This window comes from Leucopleurus acutus (genome assembly GCF_964270905.1).
Source record: "Leucopleurus acutus genome assembly, chromosome: 4".
Taxonomy (NCBI): Eukaryota; Metazoa; Chordata; class Mammalia; order Artiodactyla; family Delphinidae; genus Leucopleurus; species Leucopleurus acutus.
Window position 1 is genome coordinate 28,045,629 of NC_139146.1, and position 22,962 is coordinate 28,068,590.

Genomic DNA, 22,962 nt, shown 5'->3' on the forward strand with positions numbered 1-22,962 from the left:
CCCTCTCTTCATATCTAACTATGGTGAGGACAATCATGCTCTTGCATGACTCTGGCTCCCTGATTATCTGACCAACCTAGATCATAGCCATCCCCCAGACTTCATTTGATTGGTTCAGGGTTATACAGAAACTGAGCAGACATATACCCTCCTGAGAGCTCTAGGGAGCTGCTAGGGGTTATACTTCTGACAACCTGCAAAGAGGAATGAAATCAATTGAAAGAGTGTTCTGACAGTGTTGAAGTCATTCCTAAGGACCAGTTGCATCCCTGCCCTGCCCATAGTTTCCTTAGTACTTGACAAACTTAGTATCCTTATAAGAAATTCTACCTTTTGCCTACGATAGTTTGATTTGGGTTTCTGTCCCCATAACCAAAGTCCTGTCTAATAAGTAAACAAGAGTCTAAGAGATAGAATGGCAAAAGAGCAAATTAAAAAATAGCAAAAAAAATTTTAATGGAAAGAAAACAAAAAAGCAAAATAAGTTTGGAAGAAAATTTAAGCTTTCCTTTTAGGACAGATTAGATTGAGACCTTATTACTCACCAAGGGCACATACTGACTCCTACTACCATAAATGCTAAGATTATATTGATAGATTAAAGTAATACGCAATTTGGCAAACACGGGTAACATTTTTATTAGAAGAGCTTTATCCTGGAGTTTATCTGAAAAGAAGATGAGAAACTTTGTGATACATATTTTAAAAGTAATTAGAAAGCCAGTTTTTGAAAGTATCCTTTCAGATTTCAGAGTGCTCTCCATTACTTAAGCAGTAAATGAAAGAAACTGAAACTAAAATCTTTCTGTATTATTGGATTCTTAAAAGCCTAACACATTTCCAATGTGACTTTTTCAGTATTTCCCATTATAAACTGTCCGGACAGGAATAAAGATGCAGACGTAGAGAATGGACTTGAGGACATGAGGAAGCGGAATGGTAAGCTGGGAAGAAGTGAGAGAGTGGCATGGACTTACATGTACTACCAAATGTAAAATTGATAGCTAGTGGGAAGCAGCTGCATAGCACCGGGAGATCAGCTCAGTGCTTTGTGACCACCTAGAGGGTGGGATAGGGAGGGTGGGAGGGAGACACAAGAGGGAGGAGATATGGGGATATGTGTATATGTATAGCTGATTCACTTTGTTATACGGCAGAAACTAACACACCACTGTAAAAAAAAAAAAAAACTGTCCTGATATTTTGTGTTTTCTTTTAAAAATTTTTTTTAACATCTTTTATTGGAGTATAATTGCTTTACAATGGTGTGTTAGTTGCTCTCCAAAGCCATTCATGGACATTCCTTTATACACAATCCTTATGCCCCTGAGAGCTGTCTCTAAGTAATGTAAGTTTCTATATAACTATTCTACTATCGCTGACGATGTGAAAGTAGACTCAAATATGTAAACGATATTAAAAAGGTAGAAAAGATAGGCTATCATACTCTGAATGATCGTGGCATGTAAAGGTATTTGGAAAAGGTTGAAAGTAAAGACGTACAAAAGTGGCAATTCTTGCATATATATTTATTTGTCAATGTTGTGAAGGCAGATATCAAGACAATCTTTTATTAAGGATAAAATCAGTCTCATCAAGAATAGAATGAAAATGCAGTTTTTTATGCTTCTACATGTTATTACGGAAAGCAGGCAAATACTCATATCAAAGTGACTTAAGTAAAAGATAACTAAAAAATTCTCATAAATCCTACATTGTTATTGTTCCTTTTCTTCATATTCTCCTGTATAGTATCTGTTAAAATAATAGTCTTTCCTTATATCTTCTGTTTGACATTATAAAAAAATAATGAAGAACCATGGTAAACTGTTCCACAGTCTATTAAAAATTAAAAGCTTCCCAAGACTCTTCTTTTCTAGACAAAAATTGGAAAGGTTACAAATAGAAGCCTGGCAAAAACTATTACATTGAAGATGATGGACACATTGTTTTTCAATTAGTACCAAATACTTCAGTGAAGATTTAAGCATTCAGATCTCAAGGGATGATCCATCAACAGATTTTCCAGGTAGAACAGCATCAACATAGGTGGTAATAATAAAGTAATAATATTTACTGTTAAATAAGCCCCGCCCTAATGAAGGCAAATTGAGGAAGACTGGACGTTCAAAACATTTATTGTGTTCCTTGGAAGAGACAAATTCTCCTGTTAAACATGTTGAAGATGGAAAACATGTCAAAAAGAGTCACTGTCCTTTAAGAGGAGCCTGATTTAGAGGAGACCAACAACTAGAAGGGATCTTAGAGGTCTTTTAGTTCTTTCTCGTTCATCCTCTGCAGTCTGTGAGCAGCATCTGAAATTGTTGACCACCTTCTTCTTTCAGAAACTGTTGCCATTTATGTGTCTATGATTTTGAATGTTCTAATTTTTCTTACTTCCCTGGATAACTGAATGACAGTCATAGCTATGTATTTATATTTAAAGTACAGAAGTGAGTAAAAATTGACCCATGTACCCAGGAGGTTTACAGTCTAATGGGGTAGACACACAGGTAAATTAACAACTACCATGCTCTGAAAGGGATACGTTCAGATGAAGAGCATCAAAAATCAGCTGAAGGAGAAGGAATTAGCCAGGCCCCCAAGTAGTGGAAAGGAATGTTTCAGGGAGCAGCAGCTACCAAAGGCAAAGGGGAATGAAAAGATCAAGACTGCATACATTAATTCTGTCAACAAGTATTTACTAAACATCTACTACATACTATGCACATAACTTGGAGCTGTGTATTCAATGGTAAGCAAAATAGGCATGAACTTGTTCCTTTACACTGAGAGCGGAAGACAGACATTAACCAAATAATGACACTATTTCAGATATAATTATAACCTGAGGAAGTGCTGACAGGATAAGGAAGATGGTTCCATCATGGTGTGAGAACTCATCCCCTGAGGGTAGGAAACAGATTGGGAAGACTTCTGTGGGAAATAATCCTTGAGCTGGCACCTAAAAGATGAGTAGGAGTTATCTAACTAAAAAGGGAAGAAACTGATTCAAGGAAGAGTGTGGCACAAATGAGGCAGAAAAAAAAAAAAAGGCAAGGAATAGATAATGTGAGGTCTTGAAAGCTACATTAAATATTTCAGTCTTTATCCTAGAAGTATGGTAAACCACTGAAGAAAATGGTAGGGGACATTCAGAACTTGACAACGCGGATTTAGAGGATGAGTGAAAGGGAGGAGTTTATTATGATTCGCAGGTTCATGGCTTTGGTAACCGTATATTATTTCACTACTCACAAAGTAGGACACAAAGTAGTAAAAATGGTTGGGGCTTTAAAAAAATGAAGAAAAGGAGTAAAGAACTGTGAGCAGGAAAGAAAGATGAGCTCAACTTTACAAACCGAATCTGAGGTTATGTTTGATACCCAAGGGGAAATACTCAGTAGGCAATTAAGATATTCAGGGCTCAGACTGAGATGACTGAGCTCATTAGTACGCAGGTAGTAGGTAAGGTCATCTGTTTTCCTGCCATCACCCAGGGAAAGTACATTAAGGAAGGAAAATATATTAAGGAAGAACAGAGTGAGATTCAGAACACAGCCCTGGGGAGTCTTCAAGGTACAACACAGAATGTTCAGGAAATTCATATCCATTTAAGTCTGCTACTGTTTTCCTTCCTAACTTCTGAGATTTCAAGAGAAATATCTTATGCTTGTATATTTCTCACAGCTGACAAACATGCAGAAAACCAAACTGAATCATTCAATAATAACTACTGATTAGTATACTTTAGCAATATACATTATGATAAAATATTTAAAATTCTCATTCTCTATACGGTCTCTTTAAAAAGTAAGTCAACATAAAACTGGTAAGATATATATTTAACTATGTGAGTGATGCCAAAGTTAGGGAATTATCTTGAGGAAAAAAAAGGAGAAAATACTGTTCTCTAGATTTTACAAGTTCATTTAGGAAAACAGAAACAGGTATAGTCCAACTGGTATACAGGCCATTGGGGATGTACCAAGTGAAAGAATGGCAGAGATTCCTTTCACTAATTCCCCCCGCCTGTGCTGCCACGCTATGTGCACAAGGAGTAAAATCTACAATTTTAATGCTATGCTGTAAGGAAAATATAATTAGAAAATGCAATTAGGCTGGTAAAATAGATTAAGGTTAAGTTATCTTGTCAGGAGTCTGCACTTCATACTACTCTGAATTGGAAGGTTATCATTTATCAAAAAAGTTAAAATACTAAGGTTTATGAATGAGTTAAGTTTTTTGAAATTAGAATAGAGTCATTGTTTTCCTTTTAATGTTATTCTGATTTGTATTCTGACATGATTTTCTGAATGAGAGAACAAAGAGTGAGATCATACTCTTTACCCAAATGCAGAACTGCATATAATCCTGAGTTTTCAGATGGACATTATGTTGCATGTTTGAATGCCATGCAACTCATCATCTGTCACAGAAGGAAAAAAAGGTTGAGCAACTTAGCTGTAGGAAATAGTTCGCAGATGGAAATTGTTAAGCAAGGGAATGGCATGATCCAGTGTGGTTTTTAGAAAGCTTAACTCTACTGACAGGAAGGGGAGATGGCATGAAGTGTAGAGATACAACAGGGAGAGCAATGTGAAAGACAAAGTTTAAGGAAGAAGCACAGAGGAAGGAAACAGGTTCAGTATGTATTAAGCAAAGACTGAATAGCTGATTAGTGAGGACTATAAAGTTGGTAGTACAGAGACTGTGAACAGAGCTGTTAAGGGAGTCCCTAATCCCTGATTAGGGAATACACGAAGTAGAGGAAGAAAAAATCTAGGGGAAAAGGAAATGCACTATTTCGGATATTTAATGGGACACAAATATTAAATATTAGATACTTCAGATAAGTTGATTTGAGGAGCTTTGGTACATCTAAGTATATCTCTTCAATAGGCAACTGAAAATACAGTGCTGAACCTCTGAAAAGAAGTCTGTTCAGAAGACATGAGATTTGGAAGTGGTGGTGGTTGAAACCATAGGAGTGGATGAAATTAAGGGAACTACATAAAGACAGAGAAAAATTCCATATTTAATGGGTAGAGAGAGTAAATATAGCCAGGACAGGAACAGGAAAATAAAAAGATAAAAGCAATGTTGCAGAGGTCAAGTGCATAGTTTCAAGAAAAGGAAGACAGCTTATCACACAGAATAAAGAGCCAAGTTGTGGAGATATATGCATAAGAGCTCCCAGTGACAAAGTACAAGATAATGCACAGAGAGATAGAGCAACTAAATGTTTATAATATTTATGTTTAATAAAATGTTTATAATGTTTAATACAAAACCATGAGATATTAGTGGTTAAGGGTAAAGGCTCTCAGTTCAGAGGGACCTGGGCTGCAATCTCAGCTCTGCTATCTTAGGCAAGTTAAACTTTCTAAGCTTCAATTTTCAACCTACAGTGTATATAATAGTACTCACCTTCCTCACAGAATTGTGGTGAGGAATAAATGAGATAGTGTAAAATACTTAGGAACAGTGCCTGGAACACAGGAAGTAATCATATGTTGGCAGCTATTATTAAAATCATTTTTTACCAGTAAAGAAAACACCAAATCACTGTAAATTATTGTCTGAAGGCAACTTTGCTGCTGCAGCCAAAAAGGCCAACAAATGTTAAATATCAAGAGAGATATAAAACATGAGCATACTTTCATATAAACCTACAGTACATCTTAACTGGAACCACTACGTGCAATTATATGGTAAGATAGAAATAGGAATTAAAATACAACACAACAAAACTTAATTGGACCTTCAGTTTGAGAAAGAAAAAATTAAGAACACGATAAGTGTCTATACAAAAGATTTCTCGTACTACCCAAAAAAAAGGAGAGCTGACCAGCAGATGGAGGCCTCTAGAATGTGTGGTAGGCAAAACTCCCTGGAGTGAAAAAGGATGACTCATTAGGATGTCTAAATGTTATTCCTTGAAGATATTTAACTCCCTCTGCTTTAACCATCAAATAACTTTATTAGTAGCAAGGTTTCTGACATACCTTAACACTGATATTGATATTCTGACTAGTCTACATATTCTAGAATATAAAATACCAGAATTCTCTAATATGTTATAAATTTAAAAATAGGTAATTCTGGTTTTGAAATTGGATAGTGAAAAGTGAGTGATCTGACTCTGAGCTACCCCTGGGAAATCTACAAGGCTAAGAAATCAGGCCCTGGATTATAACGTACCCTTGTGAGGCCCAGCTTAAATCAGCCTAAGAAAGCCCAGGATTCTTCCACCTACGGTTGACAAAATATAAATCAAGTTTTTCAGATTGCTCCTCAACTTTTTGGCCTTAGATGAACTACTAGTTAAGTACCTAGACCTATAACTGAAAGAAAATCAGAACTACCAGGTGATTAAAAAAAAGCAACTACTAACATGAGAGGTAAAGTTTAACCTTATTCTGTAAACAACAATGAACTATAACCACCTTCCTCTCTGCATGTTTATTAGAAGCTCCTAAAATGAATATAAAACAATAAGTTAATCAGAAGATTCAAGTAACTGACTGTTCAAACCTACATTTATGGATTAAAACAAAAGGATGGATATCATTATTATATTGTTTTAGATGACAGTGTCCACAACCCACAGACTCTCACTGCCACAATAGAACTTGTTTGTTCAAGTTTTGCCCACAGCCAGAAGAGTACAGATCCAGCTATTATGCTTTTATGACACATCTACAGACAATTAACACTCACAATGATTCACTGATTTTCCCCTCACCCTTCCCTATGCTGTCAAGTTCATGTGCTCAGGGAGTAAAACCTGTAATTTTAATGCTATACTCTAAGGAAAACATTTTCAGTTTGTAAAATCACCATGAAAGAACAAAACCCCAAAATCCCAGACACCAAACAATGTACTCCAAAGTGAAATATAAATGATTTTTGCTTACCTAATTTGAGTATAAGATCCTATTTTTAGTTATTCTACAACACAACTACAAATGAACAAATAAAAATATTAACAAAGCCAAAGATTCTGTGGCACCTAGTCCTTAGGCAAGCCTATTTAAGCAGCTTGACTATTATGAGTATCTACGAATAAAAATTAGAAGTAACTTAGATGACTTTTGCTGACAAGATAAAAGAGTTGCCATGTTCTCCTGTAACAGTAATAACCCTTAAGTCAGGAAAACCAAAATACTAAAACTAGGCACAAAGTCTTCAAGTCCTTACTTTTCCATTCAAGGGACACTTAGTGTAAAACCCTAACTACTCTGCATCAGAGGTCACACAGTGCCTGATGAATGAATGAGTGACTCATATAATATCTACATCGCCAAAAGATCCAAATGATAAATCATTTGTTTTCAGTATGTGTATGTTGAACATCTTATTACCTAATGATGTTGGTTAAATGGGACAGATGGTGAAAACTTAGCAATCTGTTCCAGAAAGTGCAAAATTAATGTCTTATTCCTTACATAAAGTGGTGTGGTTCAGATTTTCAATTCTAAGTTTGAATTCCTGGGAAATATTTAACAACAACAACAAAGCCAATTTCCAAGGAATTTAAGTTTTTCACTACCTTATGAAATAAAAAACACAAAAATGGAATAATTACAAAATTCTACTATTCTATGGATGGTGTGGGTAGAAAAACCTAGGCATATCCCAGATTTAATCAAGAGAACTTCAGAAGGACTGTGATTTCCCTAGTGTTACGGAGCTTGTGGGTAGCAATCAGGGTATGGCATTCCCCTCGAAATTCCAAAAAATTAATATGAAAAAGCTACACACTGCTCCTCTTGTTATTAACATTAAGAATCCGAATGCCCAGTAGAAACCCAGCAATTCGCAAGTATCAAAGAAGTGCTCAATGTCTGAAACCTTATTTCACTCCAGCATCCAAATGACTTCTACTAAAAAATCTCTCAGAGACATCAACTTTTTGGAAGAGATTCTCCACCTGCTCTGTCAGAGCCAAAGAGAGAATCAAACACATAGCTACTACCAGCTTTAGCAATAAACCAAGCCCAACGTAGGGAGTGCTCGGGTCGCCGTGGATCCTGTTCTACTGACCATTCGTGTGAGGGTGCCCCGTGCTTCCTAGAGATGATGATGCCTCCCGTCACTCTTGCCCCGCGTGATAGCGCGCCCAGCGAGAATCTCGCTCGGAGGAGGCAAGAGCGACACCCCGCCCCCTTCTCTACCTCTTTCCCAGGGCCTCCACTACGACAACCCGCTCGACGCCTGTTCAGCTGTGAGGGTACCGGGGCTCCCAGCCTCCTCTAAGCCATTGGGGAAGTGAAAGGGGTTCCCCGCCAGGGCCCGAATAGGAGGAGCCAGCGAGTGCCGGGCCCCTCCCCCCGGGGGCTTACCCTCCGCCTCCGCCTACTCGCTGCAGCCGCCCAGCTTCCTTGCGGAGGAGGCCGAGGCACTGCGTCCAGCAGCAGTTCCCCATTGCATGCCGCCCAGGTGCCGCCGCTTCTCCTCCTCCTCCAGCTCAAAGCCCAAACCCAGGCCCGTCAGCCGCATCCGCGCGGCACGAGCCGAATGGGGGTTCGGGGACCGAGGGCGGGCCGGCCGGAGCGCGGCGGAGTGAGAGGCTAGGGCGACGGGAGGGACAGGCGCTCGGAACAAAGGCAGCGGTTACTCCAGCGGCCGCCGAGTCGCCGCTGTGCGAGGGAGGAGGGCCGGGCAGCGGGCTCTAGACTCCCTCGTTGTCCTCATGGCCCCTCGCTCGCCTCAGATCCCCAAGCTCAGAGCCAGTGACCGCCTCCTGGCGCCGAAAGAGGCCAGTCCCCGCGAGTCGCGCGCCCAGGCCCCGCCCCCGGCGCGCCCAGGCCGGCGCCGGGCCACTGTCTCCGCCACACCCCCAGGCTTTCCTGGGCCCCAATAGGCCGTTCCCTCGGCTGCCCCGCCCCCTCCGGCGACTGGCCTTACGTCACTTCCGCCAGCTCTTGGGTACGCATCTCAATTCTTGGGTGTGGGTGTTTGTTTTGTTGGATATTGACCTGACTAGGAAATCTTTTTTCCTTGCAGTTTCCCGCTTTTGGGTCCCGAGCGTCTCCGGTGTCACACTATCAAGGCTCAGTTTTCGAACTTTGTACCAAAGCCTTGTGAGCGGCTTATCTAGAGCCCCGGGCCAGGAGTCATCAGGTGTGAAAGGGGCACTTCTCTGTGAGGTGTGTGCTTAGGTTTTGTTTATATTACACCATAAGTGGCAAATAGAGTCAGGGAACTGACTGTGGTTGTTTTGAAGCACTAAGAATTTTTTCTCTCTCGTATCTAGTTTGCGTTTCAGTCTCCATACTGTCAACATTGTAGGGAAGTTTATAAACAGTGCCCTACTGGCCTTATTTGTTCTGTTTCGAATCGAACCGTCAGATAATTTCGGAGGAGCGGTTGGGGTCCAGAGGAAATATGTTAGAGGGCTAAGGTTTTTCAGGGACACCAGCCTTGCCAGTCCAAGCGTGCTTCCCAGAACAGTAGTAGGTGGGAAGAGACAGCTACTCTGATGCAACTTGGTTTGCGGCACCCTCCTCAAGTGCTCCTTTAAAACTAGTTTTTTTTCTGTGGTTGGCCTTAAAATCGGGTGTAAGTCATGGCTTAGTAAACGCCTGGTCTAGTGGATAGGATGTTTTAATTACTAACTAACCAGACATGCCAATTTTTAGGAATATTTTTACATTTTAGAAAATTGTTATTAATGATAACATATTCTTTGACCTACTCATTTTCTTGCTTCCTGAATTCTATTCCGACGTGGGTTTCAACCTTAGCCCTGCTACTTCACTAATTTTGATTTTATTTTGGTCTTAGTCTTTTTTCGGAATCAAGTGTATAGGGATATATTTGGCCCAATAGTCTGCCATCAGTGAATGTTGGCAGAATGACTGAATGACTTCCTGAATAGTGACTGTATTTTCTTTTCCCGTTTCAGCCCCTGAAATCAAGCAAATATATTTGTGAAATAGTCTTTAAAATTTAACTCTACATGTTTAAAGCAACTGGAATTTCTATTCCAGTTGGAATTTCTATTCCAATGGAATTTCCATTCTATGGAATACTAGTCAGCAACAAAAAGGAACATATTATTGATACACACACCTTAAATGAGTCTGCAGGAAATTATACTGAATGGATACAGTATCACTTTCTCAACCCTACATTTGGGCATGGGTATGAAATCAGTAAAGACAAAATTGACAAGTGTATCACAGCTAAAGAATTCATTTATATGGCAGTTGCCAAGGCAGAATATTAAGGTAACCAGTAAGAGACACAAATAGATTATTTACAATGATGGGCACTTAATGTCAGCCTTCTAGAGAGACCCCATGTGCCCACCTTCCAGGTAATAGGACCTTTCTCTGTCTTCCCCATCCCTTTCAAAGTTCCTTTCTGTCTCGTAGTTTATCCTGAAGTCAAAGCAAGAGTTTTTCTTATAGATGTTCTGGAGTCCATCAGGATGCAGTCTATACCTTGAACTGTCTTTTGGATTATCTGGTTCCAAATTGGAATCTCTCTTCGCTCAGAACTCCCTCTGTATTGACTATTAATCACTTTTTGTTCTTTTGAGATTGGTTGCTACCATCGTGCTGTTTTGGGGGTTAGGGGGAGAATTCTGTGCTCCTCATTGCCACACTCGTCCACTGAGTTTATCAATGTAGATTCATCCTTTTAATTCATTGGAGCATTGTTTGAATTACCAAATTTACACAGGATACTAGATATGACCACTACAACATGGAGATAATAATGAAATTTACCTTATGGGATTGTTGTCAGTATAAATGATTAAGCATTTAATCAAATGCTTAGTAATATAAAAGTAAGTGCTTAGAATAATATAATTACACATATAATTCCAATCGTGTACTCTGTATATTATGCTGTAATTATCTGTAATACCATAAATGTAATATAAGTATTAGCTGTTATTATTATCCACAGACCAAAGGAGATTTTCATCAACAAGTTATTCGTTCGTTTGTAGCTACATCCTTGGCATCCCATGAAAAAAGTTAGCTTTTTCAAAATTGCACTTCTTAGGCATGCATTCAGGCATACCCCACATTACTACTTGAGATCAGGCTCTAAGCAAGTGTGGCCTACGTGGGAATGAGTTCTCAAACTCTCAGGCCTTATCTGTCCCATGATCTGCCTCTTTCCAGGATGATTGAAAGTTAGAATATCCACCGACTTACAGGGAGACCTCATCCCCTACCAGCTAGGAGTGTTTGTCTTCGGAGCCCTCAATCTCACCATAACACAATAATCCAGTATCATGATTTCTAAAGTCTTGTTATTAATTCTTAACTGTGTAAAAGACCAACAGTCCAATCCAGGTTTAACTTAACCCAGCATTGCCTAGTTCTTTTGTACGTATTTACCTTCATTATGAAGTGAAAATTTAGGTGCACTAAACCTAGTTTCAGCTTCTGAATGCTCAACAGTGGCTTGAAAAGAGCATATTTCCATAAAAATAAGTCCTAACATTTTGCAGGCATGTCACAGCTTAAGTTCATACTTAAAAAACAAACATTTCTCCAAAAAAAGTCCAAGTGAAACAACTCTGCCTACAATGCAGACAGCCTTTGCATTATCTTACAGAGGGGTTTAGCTCCTTAAAATCGCTCTTCTCAAATGACTTTATTTCTGCAGTGGTCTTTTACTTTACATTTGCATAACTAAATAGGTAAATGGACCGTTTAAGTGATTTTCCAAGAACAAAGGGATGCAAAGATGGGCTTAAAGATAAAAGGGAAAGTAGAAGGGGAAATTACTTAAATCTTGGCTGAATCTCCAGTGACTCGTTTATTCTGACTTTTGGGTGTGTGATGTGCTTCATTAGTTGGTCAGTACCACTGAGTAAAATGAACACTGAGTGATTTCCTTCCTTCTTTGCTCATTCAACATTTACATTTCACAAAGAGAGGGATTAATAAGAACAGTTATGTGATTAATATGAAGTGCTTCCACTGGGTAGAGTTTGTCCCAGATCTTTCTTGCCTGTTCAGAAACTGTGTACTAGTGATTTGAGCAGGGAAAATTTAACACAAGGAATCATTAGGTAGGTAAGTAGTGATTAATGCTAGAAGGAAACTTGAAGGTCTAACAGATGTAGCTACTGCTGGGAGCTGCCACCAGCCCGGGACTGAGGAAAAGTAAAGAGGGAAGAAATTTAGACATTTAGAGGAAGGCCCTACATACTAGACATTCAGACCTCTGAGAAGACAGTGTGGATGCCATAGAAACATGCTGCCTATCATGGTGGTAACTGAGAAGCTAGATGGAAAGCTGTCTGCCGGTGAACCCACTTCTGTAGGCTAGGGGGCATTCACCACTGAAGTAGAGGGCTGTGGCCACTGTGGTAATCACTGCCAGGATTCCTTCCAGCTCATCTGCTTGCCACCATACGGAGAACAGAACAGCAGAAAAAGAGTGAATTGCTTCTTCCAGCCTTGCAGTGTCCCTCTAGCACCCTTATTGGAAGATCCCAGCATAGAGCCTGCCAGCAAAGGAGAAAGGTAGTCTGCACAATTGAGTTGTAGCATCAAAAAACAGGGCAAAGAAAGGTGGGAGATATAAAGGAAGCTTTTTAATATTGATGTGATCTGGGTTAGAAAAAAAAACCACAAGGTCTGTCTTCTTTCTACTTAAGGAGTTGGAATTTACAGTAACCTCAGAGTTTTGAAATGCCAGGCCAAGAAATTAACATAAAAGTGGTTTTGATGCAGTGATGCCCTTGAGATTTCTTGCAAAGCAAGAACATATTTGGTCTGAGGGAGGGATATAACTTCCATCTAGGTTGCACAGGACTCCCGTGGATATAAAACCACACTGAAAATGAACCTGCGATCACATATTACAAACTACCATGACATAGGCATGACACAGGGATAGCAGAGGGGAAAAAAATCCCATGCATTTTATAGAATAAATGTAATAAAGCAAGCAGATAGATACTCTAAAATAAGTATGTTTAAAATAGTTAATGTTATAAAAAAGAAAACAAGGAAATACAAGAGAATAGTTAATTAAAACAACTAATAGAAATGAAAAATGAAGATATTAAAATCAAACAGTAAGGAGAGATTTCTGCTTTCAGTTAAGATGTAGAAGTACATGAAAGACAAATGGTAACAACAAGAAAAACCTCAACAAAGTTAAAATCATATTTTTTAATGAGGTCAGCGAGGAATGAAGAATGAAAGAAAACCCTGAGGAACTGCTTTTCAAAGAGAAATGAGGCATTCATAAATGAACAGAAAGCCTCAGCAATTTCCCACTTGGGAGTAGGCACCTGGTCTAAATACAGGCAGATGGAGAATTAGCTTGTCAAAGATGGAGATGAGAAGAAACCAACCAAGATTTTGACAGTAATGTGGGCTTGTGGGATGCACAGGAATTTGGAAGAAGACTAGTAGATTGAGTTTTCCAAAAATGTCCTGAACAGTATCTTCCATCCTACAGAATCTTTCCTACAATGTGACAATGACATTCCTTCCACGGAGTGGTAGTGTTCATGGTCCCTGCCTTGAATCTGGTCAAGTTTGTGACAATGGTGAAAATAATGATATGTGACTTCTGAGGCTAAGTCATAAAAGGTGTTATAGCTTCTAGCTGGACCTCTCGCGATGCATGACTTTGCAACCCCAACTGCAATGTAAGGAGTCTAAAGCTGCTGTGGTATGAGGAAAGATCATGTGGAGATGTTCTGGATCATCCCAAGCTGAGTTCGCAGCCAACAGTCGGGATCAACCCACAAGCCTGTGTGTGATTGGAGTCACCTCTAGAAGATTCCTGCTCCCTGGAGGCAGGTTACTTCCAGCCTGATTCACATAATCCCTGAACATAATAAAATGATCTTATTTCAAATTTTATTGTTTTATTTCCATTCAAATGTCTTTGTTTCAAATGTTTAAACTGCGAAATTTGGGGTAATGTGTGATGGAGCAATAGATAACTGGAATAAGCTCCAAATTTGAAAATAAATTATGCACCTTGACAATTTTCCCCTCTCCACATACCACTTACACCCAAACATTGCCAAGAAAGCAGAAATAAGGAGTAAAGCCTGGAAAATAGATATAAAAAATATACTCCTCTACATCCTCACAATGTTTGGTGTTCTGGGCCTTATCAGAGTTGAATCTAAAAATGAGCCAAAATTATCTGAAAGTACCCAGCCTCCTCCCAACTCAAATACTTAAAAAAAAAAAAAGACATAGAGTTAATGTGTTGGGAGTTGGGCTAATTATGGGTGAATTAAAGCTAAAAAAAACGTGTGGCTTGACTCTCTTCAACATAACTTTTGGAATAATCTGAATAATCACCCTCACCCTAACTGAGGAAAGGGCTTACACTCTCTGGGAATAATCAAAATGAAACAAATTACATTTTTGTTTTCATTGCTGTTTTACATAAATATCTGTAAATTTTTTTAATGGGCATGAAAATAAGCAGAAAAGTGGGACTATAATCAAGAAAAATAGTCAATAAAAGTAGACTTAGAGACCCTCCCTCCCATCCATATAGAATCTAACAACTAAAAAGTTAATTCCTGGCACAGAGAGAGGCTTCCAGGACCTTGTTCCAGCCCTGTGATTGGTGTCTATTTTGATTAGTTGGGTCCTGCCCATCTGCCAAATCCTGCTTCCCAGGCACTGCCATTGGATGTCCCAGAGAACCCCCAAAGGACTGGCCTATTCTTTGCCTGAGCTTATCACCTGGTCCTTGTTGTGGTGGAGGTCAACGTGGGTACCACTGGAAGTATGTGCAGGTACCTGCCAGCCTACAGGTTTATAAGCCAGGTTGCTGTGGCTCCCATGTGGTAGCACCCAATATACAATGTTCTCCAGGCCAAAATGGGCTTCTGTCCCACTGGAGCAGCCCTTGGGGACAAATGCTCAGCACCAGTCTGACTCCCTCCCCAGTGCTGTGGCCACCTGCTGCAGGCTGACTCGCCTTTGGATTCACCTTTGAATGGTCACTTGTGGGAATTGTAATCTCCTTAGGACTTTGAGAAAGCTATGAAGAAACAGAAATCAGTTAATAGCAGTAATGGAGGCCACCTTTGTCCCTGCTCAGGTGCTGCAAGTTCTTCCAGCATAGGAGACATTCCATGACAGACACAAGGTCACAGAGGATAAGCAGACCTACATGGGTGGTTTGGAGCCAGAGGATGCCCTTTTTATTATCCTGTTTATTTTCAGTTCTATTTAATAGGATGACTTTGTTAAAACCATTTTTACACCCTCCATCACAGGCACACAACATTTGTTTTTAGAGTAAAAATGAGAACTAAATTATATACTGCTTGCTCTGTGTCAGGCATCACTATAAACATATATTAACATATTTGGGTCATAGAATCACATTTGGGTCATAGAATTATCACTATCACTCTCATTTTACAAATGGCTATACTAAAACATAAACAAGATATTCAAAACTTAAGTTGAAGAGTTGGTATTTGAACCCAGGAAGCCTAGACACAGAGTTAGTCATAATCATTGCAGTGTTGTGCTTCTTCTGGATTGTAGGATTATGTTTAACCGAATTAAGTATGATAATCCTGTAAGAGATAATAGAGTTAATAACTATGTAAAAATCTTAGACAGTAATATGAGAATTGGAAAAAAATTATAGGTCAATATTTTAACAATTAAAATTATTAATATTATAACCACAGGACCAGCTCAAACTGGTCCTTCTCTGTTGATAAAAAGGATGTTTAGTTGTCCTGCAGATACAGCAGAGCCAAAACTGCAAGTCATGTAACCTGGACATGTGCAGAGAAGGAAAGCCCCCCTCAAATAACACTCAGAACCTACATCTCCTCCCCTTGGAACCTGAACACTGGAACCCTTTCAGAAACAAGGGGTCCATTGTCCAGGAAGATCCGATGCTGAAACCCACCATTACATACCTTACCATCTATGGCCAAGTGTAAAGCTCTCCAATGGAAACCTGCCCCGCCAGCAGTTGTGCATACCAGCCTGTCCTCCATAATTCAAAAAAGTTGAACCCTGCCTCCTGTCTTGCTGGTCGACCTTGCAGTAAAGCTCTTTCTTTTCTCAAAGGCCGGTGCAATAGTATTGACTTCTATGCATGTCTGGCAGCGAGCCCGTGCTTGGTAGCAATATTAAGAGAACTTCTTTATGTACTGAGACTGAAAGTTGCCTGATTACTCTCAGTTTAGTGCAGAGTTTATTGAAACAGTTTGATATAGTTTCCTATGTCAAGCCATGGCTAAGAGAGGGGTATCATTCAGCAAGGGACACCTATGTAAAATAAAAGATCGTAATGGCAATTTGTAAAATTCAGTAAATGATTTGGAAATAACTAGAATGATTTGATGAATGATACACATTATAATTTATGTTACTAACAAGCAGTTTTACATAATTCTATAGTATAGAGGACAAAGGTGAAATACATTTTTAATATTTGAATCTATATATTGATTTCTATAGTAATTTAGATTAGCATATCAGTTGTAAAAATTTTTAATAGCACCTTGGAAGTTCTTGAGAAAAAGGGAGTGGGGAGCCAGTAGTGCCGGGGGCCACCTTCAGAGATTTGATTTAACCAATCTAGTCTCAGTACCTAGCATGGGTTTTTTTAAAAGGCTCTCCAGGTAACACTAATGTTCTGTCAAGGTTGAGAACTACTGCTCAGCAGCTGTGGTTGGCAAACTACCATCCACAGCTGCCTATTTTGGTAGATAAAGTTTTATTGGAACATGGCCATCCTCATTTGTTATGTGTCGTGTATGTCTACTTTTGTGTCAAAGCACAGAGTAGTTGCTGCAAAGCCAATATGGCCCCAAAAGCCTAAAATATTTTCCATCTGGCCCTTTATGGAAAAAGTTTGCCAGTCCTTTCTCTATAACACTGAAAATGAATGAACTAGTACTATGATAATATTTTTTAAAATCTCCAATAAAATTTTTAATGAAAAAAAGCAAACTGGTGAACGATATGTACAGTGTAATATAATTTAAATGGAATTCCAAAATACACAATGCTACCGTAAGGTATTAATTTATGTAGTAACTATTTTTTAAAAACTACATAGAAATGTTAAACACAACATTCAGGATAGTAGCTACATGTAGGGAAGAAGGAAGGGAAATAAGATTGGGAAAAAGAGGGAGAGGAGAGCTAAAGCAAGCAAAGAAACAAAATGAGGCAAAAATGGCAAGATTGACTAGAGCTGGAGGATAGATACATACAGGTTTATGTTACTCTCTGTACTTTTCTAAATGCTTCAAAACCTAAATAAACTAAAGAGTGGTGAGCACTGAGGCATTTAGATTTTACCTGTAGTACATTACAACAAAATATTTTAAGTATATTAACTTGTTTCATTCTCACAATAATCCAGTGAAGCAGGTTTTTGTTTTTGTTTTAATTGAGGCATAGTTGATTTACAAAGTGAAACAAGTTTTAGTAACTCCATGAGGGTAGGAACTATATCTGTATTTGCTCACTATTGAATCACTAGCAACTAAAGCAGTGCTTGGTACTTAGTATGTGATCAAGAAATATTTGTTGAATAAATAAGCCAAAGAATGCATTTGTAATTGCAGAAGCCCAGCCAAGCAAAGTGGCTTATACGAAGTAAAACAGTTCATTCATGGAACAGCTAGCATTTGAATTCTCGTTACTGACAGCTAGTCTAGTGTCATTTATAATATTCTAAGTTAGCCTCTTTTCTCCTCCTTTTCTATAATCTGTTATGCCTTTGAACCAATGGCTTGACAAGAGCTGAACTTGTGCTAGCATTCTTCTGCAGTTATTAGAAACATAATCTTGAGACCATCAATTTAGTGATTTTGTGTTTTTTGTTGTTGTTTGACATATACAAGAATGGGCACATGGCTTGGTTAACTGTTTCCTATGGGATAAGTTTTATGAATTGCACATCTGGGAAGAAGGGCTAGGTTCACTGGTTAACTAGGATGGCTGCCTAGAAGGTGGATTGATTTAGTATACAAATCCCATATTAATATTATTTCCAATGTAATTGCCTTTGTTAGTCATTTATTGAATGGAAAAAAAGCCTGCCCCACCGGCCTCCTCTTTCATGCTGCTGTTGTGGCATTTTCTTTTTCTTCTAATGTCTTGATTCTATTGATTATGAATAAGGTGGTAACACTGTCAACCCCTCACCATCAAAACCAACTTCATCAAGAACAGAAACACAGTTGCATAGCCTTTTAGAATCCTAAAGTAGTTTAAATTAATTATTTCATTTTTCTTTCTCAATGAGGAAGTTAGATTTACAAATGAGGAAGCTGAAGCTAAAATAATTAGGTATCATCCAAATTCAAAAAACCAAAATGTGGCAAAGTTATGATTTAGGCCCAAATATGATTTCAAAACCATTTTTTCTTTATGGTTCTAGGAGGCTAATATCAAACTGGACATGGGAAACTAAAGAGCAAGTCTAAAGCAGTACTTTTCCTAATCTTAAGAGGTAGGTTGGTTGGTTTGTCTCTTAATTGGTTCTTATGCTTTGGATGTGTTATTTTCAGTTCAGAGTACCTAGTGAGTTCTAAAATCGTTTTGGGGCTTTAGGCCAAGGCTAGATTTCCAAATGAAATGTCTGTCACATGTCCTGCACTACACACACTTGCTGATAAATGAGTGTTTACTCCACAATGGACTTTTCTCCAATCTGTGAGCCCGTGGTGGTTTAGATCTATGCTACTAGGGCTTGCTCCAAACCAAATGGCTCAGTGATTGCAGGGAACATCTGTCTATGCTTACCAGTTCATATAATGTATCTTCCCTAGCCATATAAATCCTCACTTGTGTGGATAGATTATAGCTATATACAATATAGAATATTTTATATACTATTCCTAATGACATAATAGTCATGAAAGGTATTATTCTAAAACAGGTCATGGCATGAATATACGCATTCAGTATTAATATTCCAAGTAAAGTAGTAGATAAAGAGATATACTGAGTTAATCTTCTTTAGTTATGTTGTATTTGAAATTTACACAGTGTAAAATATGAAAGTCAGGACCTATTCAGACTTTTGTCAGTAGAGAGGAAAATATTTTCAAATGTAGATTTTGAATTATCACTGACCCTCTGTGAGAGGTTGGACTTTCCATACTTTTTCTTTTAGAGTACAGGAACAATGTTGAGCACCTAATAGCTAGCAGAACAAAAGATTCAGCATTTTTTTCAAAGGCAAATTATTTGGTTTATGTCTGTTCTCATTTTTCAGATCTTTTAATTGGTGTAAATACTATTTTTGTGATTGGATTAAAATATTTTTAGAACTATTTAGACTAGAGATCAGCAGCCAGTTATCTCATTTCATAGTAAGAAAACCTCAGCTCACAGAAGTTAAGAAGCAGAGCTGGGACTAAATCCAAAAGTCCAAATTAAAAGTGTTAACCATTCAGTTGCTAATTCATATTGAAAGTTATTTTGAAATGTTGGATTTATCTAATTCTTTTGAAATCTACTGCTAATTCCTCAATGAAAGCATTTACTAGGTATCTAGATATCTATAGGATTTTATTTTATTTTTCAAATTTATTTTTATTTTATTTTTTATTGGAGTAAAATTGCTTTACAATGTTGTGTTAGTTTCTGTTGTATAATGAAGTGAATTAGCTATACATATACCTATATCCCCTCCCTCTTGGATTTCTCTCCCCGCCCTTCACCCCCATCTAGGTCATCACAGAGCACCGAGCTGAGCTCCCTGTGCTATACAGCAGGTTCCCACTAGCTATCTGTTTTACACACGGTAGTGTATTTATGTCAAACCTAATCTCCCAATTTGTCCCACCCTCCCCTTCCCCCACAGTGTCCACATGTCCGTTCTCTCCGTCTACATCTCTATTCCTGCCCTACAAATAGGTTCATCTGTACCATTTTTCTAGATTCCACATATATGCGTTAATAAGCGATATTTGTTTTTCTCTTTCTGCCTTACTTTACTCTGTATGACAGACTCTAGGTCCCTCCACATCTCTACAAATGACCCAGTTTCGTTCCTTTTTATGGCTGAGTAATATTCCATTGTATATATATATATACCACATTTTCTTTATCCATTCATCTATCGTTGGACATTTAGGTTGTTTCCATGTCCTGGCTGTTGTAAATAGTGCTGCAATGAACATTGGGGTACCTGTGTCCTTTTCCATCGGATTTTAAATTGGACTTAGTTCTTCCAGTTTCTTTTTACTCCAATTCATCTTGTTTTTGTTTCTGAATTTATTTACTCCCTACTAGTGCCCTAAGTAGTCCTTAAATTTTTTTAAATGATCATGAAATATTTTATCTTTACAAAATGATTATTGTAGATCAGGAAACACACTCTGAGAGGGAGATTTATGCTCAGGGAATCTACTGTGACATGTTCTTGAGATCAGTGCCTATAAGGGGAGGAAAAGAAATAAGATTGGGCAGAGGGAGTTGTTGGGCAGCTCTGGAGGGCAGGCCTTTATACTCCTATATCTGCCTGTATCTGCTGCTTCTGGAGAAGGGGAAAACATCGGGTGAAGTGCCTCTCTTTGGCTAAGGGCAGTTCCTAGAGAGGGCACTGTCAGCTGCCAGTTTCCCCAGAAGGCATGAGTGCCTTAGGCCTGAACCGAATTTTGAGCGGTACACTATGGCATCCACTATGAATATATATAAAATATGAATAAGACATAAGAAATAAAACAAACACTCATTGTGTTGGAAAGAATAATCCCTGCCCTCCTCCCCACCATACACACAAGATGTCCATGTACTATCCCTGGAGCATATGAATATTATACCTTACATGGAAAAAGGGACTTTGCAGATGTGATTACGTTAAAGATCTTGAGATGGGGAGATTATCCTGGATTATCTGTGTGGGCCCAATGTAATCACGAGGATTCTTATTATAGGGAGGTAGGAAGGTCAGAATCAGAGAAGGACATGTGATGACAGAAGCAGAGGTTGGAGCAGTATGGCCAGAAATCAAGAAATGCAGCAGCCTCTAAACACTGGAAGAGCCCCAAAATGTATTCTCTTCTAGATCCTCCAGAAAGCTCTCAGCTCTGCCAACACTTTGATTTATGCCCCGTAAGACCCATTTCAGACTTCTAAACTTCAAAACTGAAAGATAATAAATTTTAATGTTTTAAGCTACTAAGTTTGCAATAATTTGTTACAGCAGCAATAGGGACCAGTACACCTATGTGCTCTCACCCCAGATTAAGCAATAGAATGTTAACCATGCCTTTGAGAGCCTCTATCTGCCCCTCTCCAGTCACATCCCTCTCCTTTCTTACCAAGAGTAACTACTATTCTGAATATTAATTTGATCATTTCCTCAATTTTCATTATAGTTTTACTCTGTTTATATATTTCTAGTGGTACATTAAGTGTTTATGATTTTGTAGTATTCTGAAGTTGCTTTGTCACTCTACATTGTGTTTGAGATTCATCAATGTGATGTGTGGAGCTGTGGTGCATTTATTTTACTGCTGTTGTATTCTAGTTTTATGAGTATATGGCAATTGAGTTATCCTCTTGTTGGTTATTATTCTACCTTCTCATACTTGCTTTAATCTAGTAAAATTACTACAGATTGTCCTCTGAATGGGTAAGGGCAATGTCTAAGGAAAAGCACATCAGAGAGATCAGTGTAGTATCACAGTCTTTCTATTTACCTCAACTTCTTTCCTGACAAGTGAATATCCTTCTCATTTTCATGGCCTTATTTATTTAAATCATTTTTACATCTTTATTGGAGTATAATTGCTTTACAATGTTGTGTTAGTTTCTGCTTTATAACAAAGTGAATCAGCTATACGTATATATATACCCCCATATCCCCTCCCTCTTGCATCTCCCTCGCACCCTCCCTATCCCACCCCTCTAGGTGGTCACAAAGCACTGAGCTGATCTCCCTGTGCTATGCGGCTGCTTCCCACTAGCTATCTATTTTACATTTGGTAGTGTATATATGTCAATGTTACTCTCTGAGTCTGTCCCAGCTTCCCCTCCCCCCTCCCCGTGTCCTCAAGTCCATTCTCTACGTCTGCATCTTTTTTTTAAACTTAAAAATATTTATTAATTCACTTATAATAACAATAATCAACCTATTATGTGTCAGCATAAATCACGTTTTTAACAGAAAATATCTATATTTTCCAAAACAAGAAAAAATATGTGAGAAGAGTGGCATTGTTTTACATTAAGTTCTTTTTACATAAATTTACATCACATCTTTTTTTATTCAAACAGAAAGTCACAAAAATTATAATCATCCTCATCAGTTAACTCAGTCCCATGTAATTAATTTTTTTTTCATCTTGATCTTTTTTAGCACTTTTATGAATTCATCAGTTTTGCATTAGAGTTCTAAATGCTTATTCATTCAGTTCAGCAGTATAGTCAGTTACCAGAAACCTGTACTTGTCAGTGAATTCCTTGAAGATGAAACCCTTTTATGGGAACATTTTTGCAAAAGCATCAGAGTACACCCACGACTGTCTGTAAATGACAAAAGACTTAAAAATGACCACGGTTAAAGATTTGATGAAAGTTCATAATAATGCAATTGACAAGGAAATTTAGTTATTTCTGAGATATACATTTTAAAGTAATAACTGGAATTATGACATAACATTATACCAGAATATATAAGATTTTTAGGAATTTCATGTAATGTCTGAAACATTTATATTAACATATTTCCATACAAATAACCCAAAGAAAGTTTAGTATTAGTTTCTTTTTTTAATTTTATTTATTTTTTTATACAGCAGGTTCTTCCTAGTCATCAATTTTATACACATCAGTGTATACATGTCAATCCCAATCATCACACCACCATCCCCACCACCCCCGCGGCTTCCCCCGCGACTTCCCCCAGCTTGGTGTCCATATGTTTGTTCTCTAAATCTGTGTCTCAACTTCTGCCCTGCAAACTGGTTCATCTGTACCATTTTTCTAGGTTCCACAT

The 22,962-nt window shown here is 38.3% G+C and overlaps 1 protein-coding gene across 2 annotated transcripts in view; it reads right to left on the reverse strand.

The window, feature by feature from the left end:
- The window catches only part of AP1AR (adaptor related protein complex 1 associated regulatory protein), a 31,175-nt gene extending 22,442 nt beyond the window's left edge, over positions 1-8,733 (reverse strand). For both annotated transcript variants that reach the window (XM_082838271.1, XM_082838270.1), the window contains exon 1: positions 8,349-8,733. In XM_082838271.1, the coding sequence (XP_082694397.1) occupies positions 8,349-8,431 (83 nt within the window). In that variant the 5' untranslated portion in view covers positions 8,432-8,733. The remainder of the gene's footprint in view (positions 1-8,348) is intronic.
- Between the last annotated feature and the right edge of the window lie 14,229 nt (positions 8,734-22,962).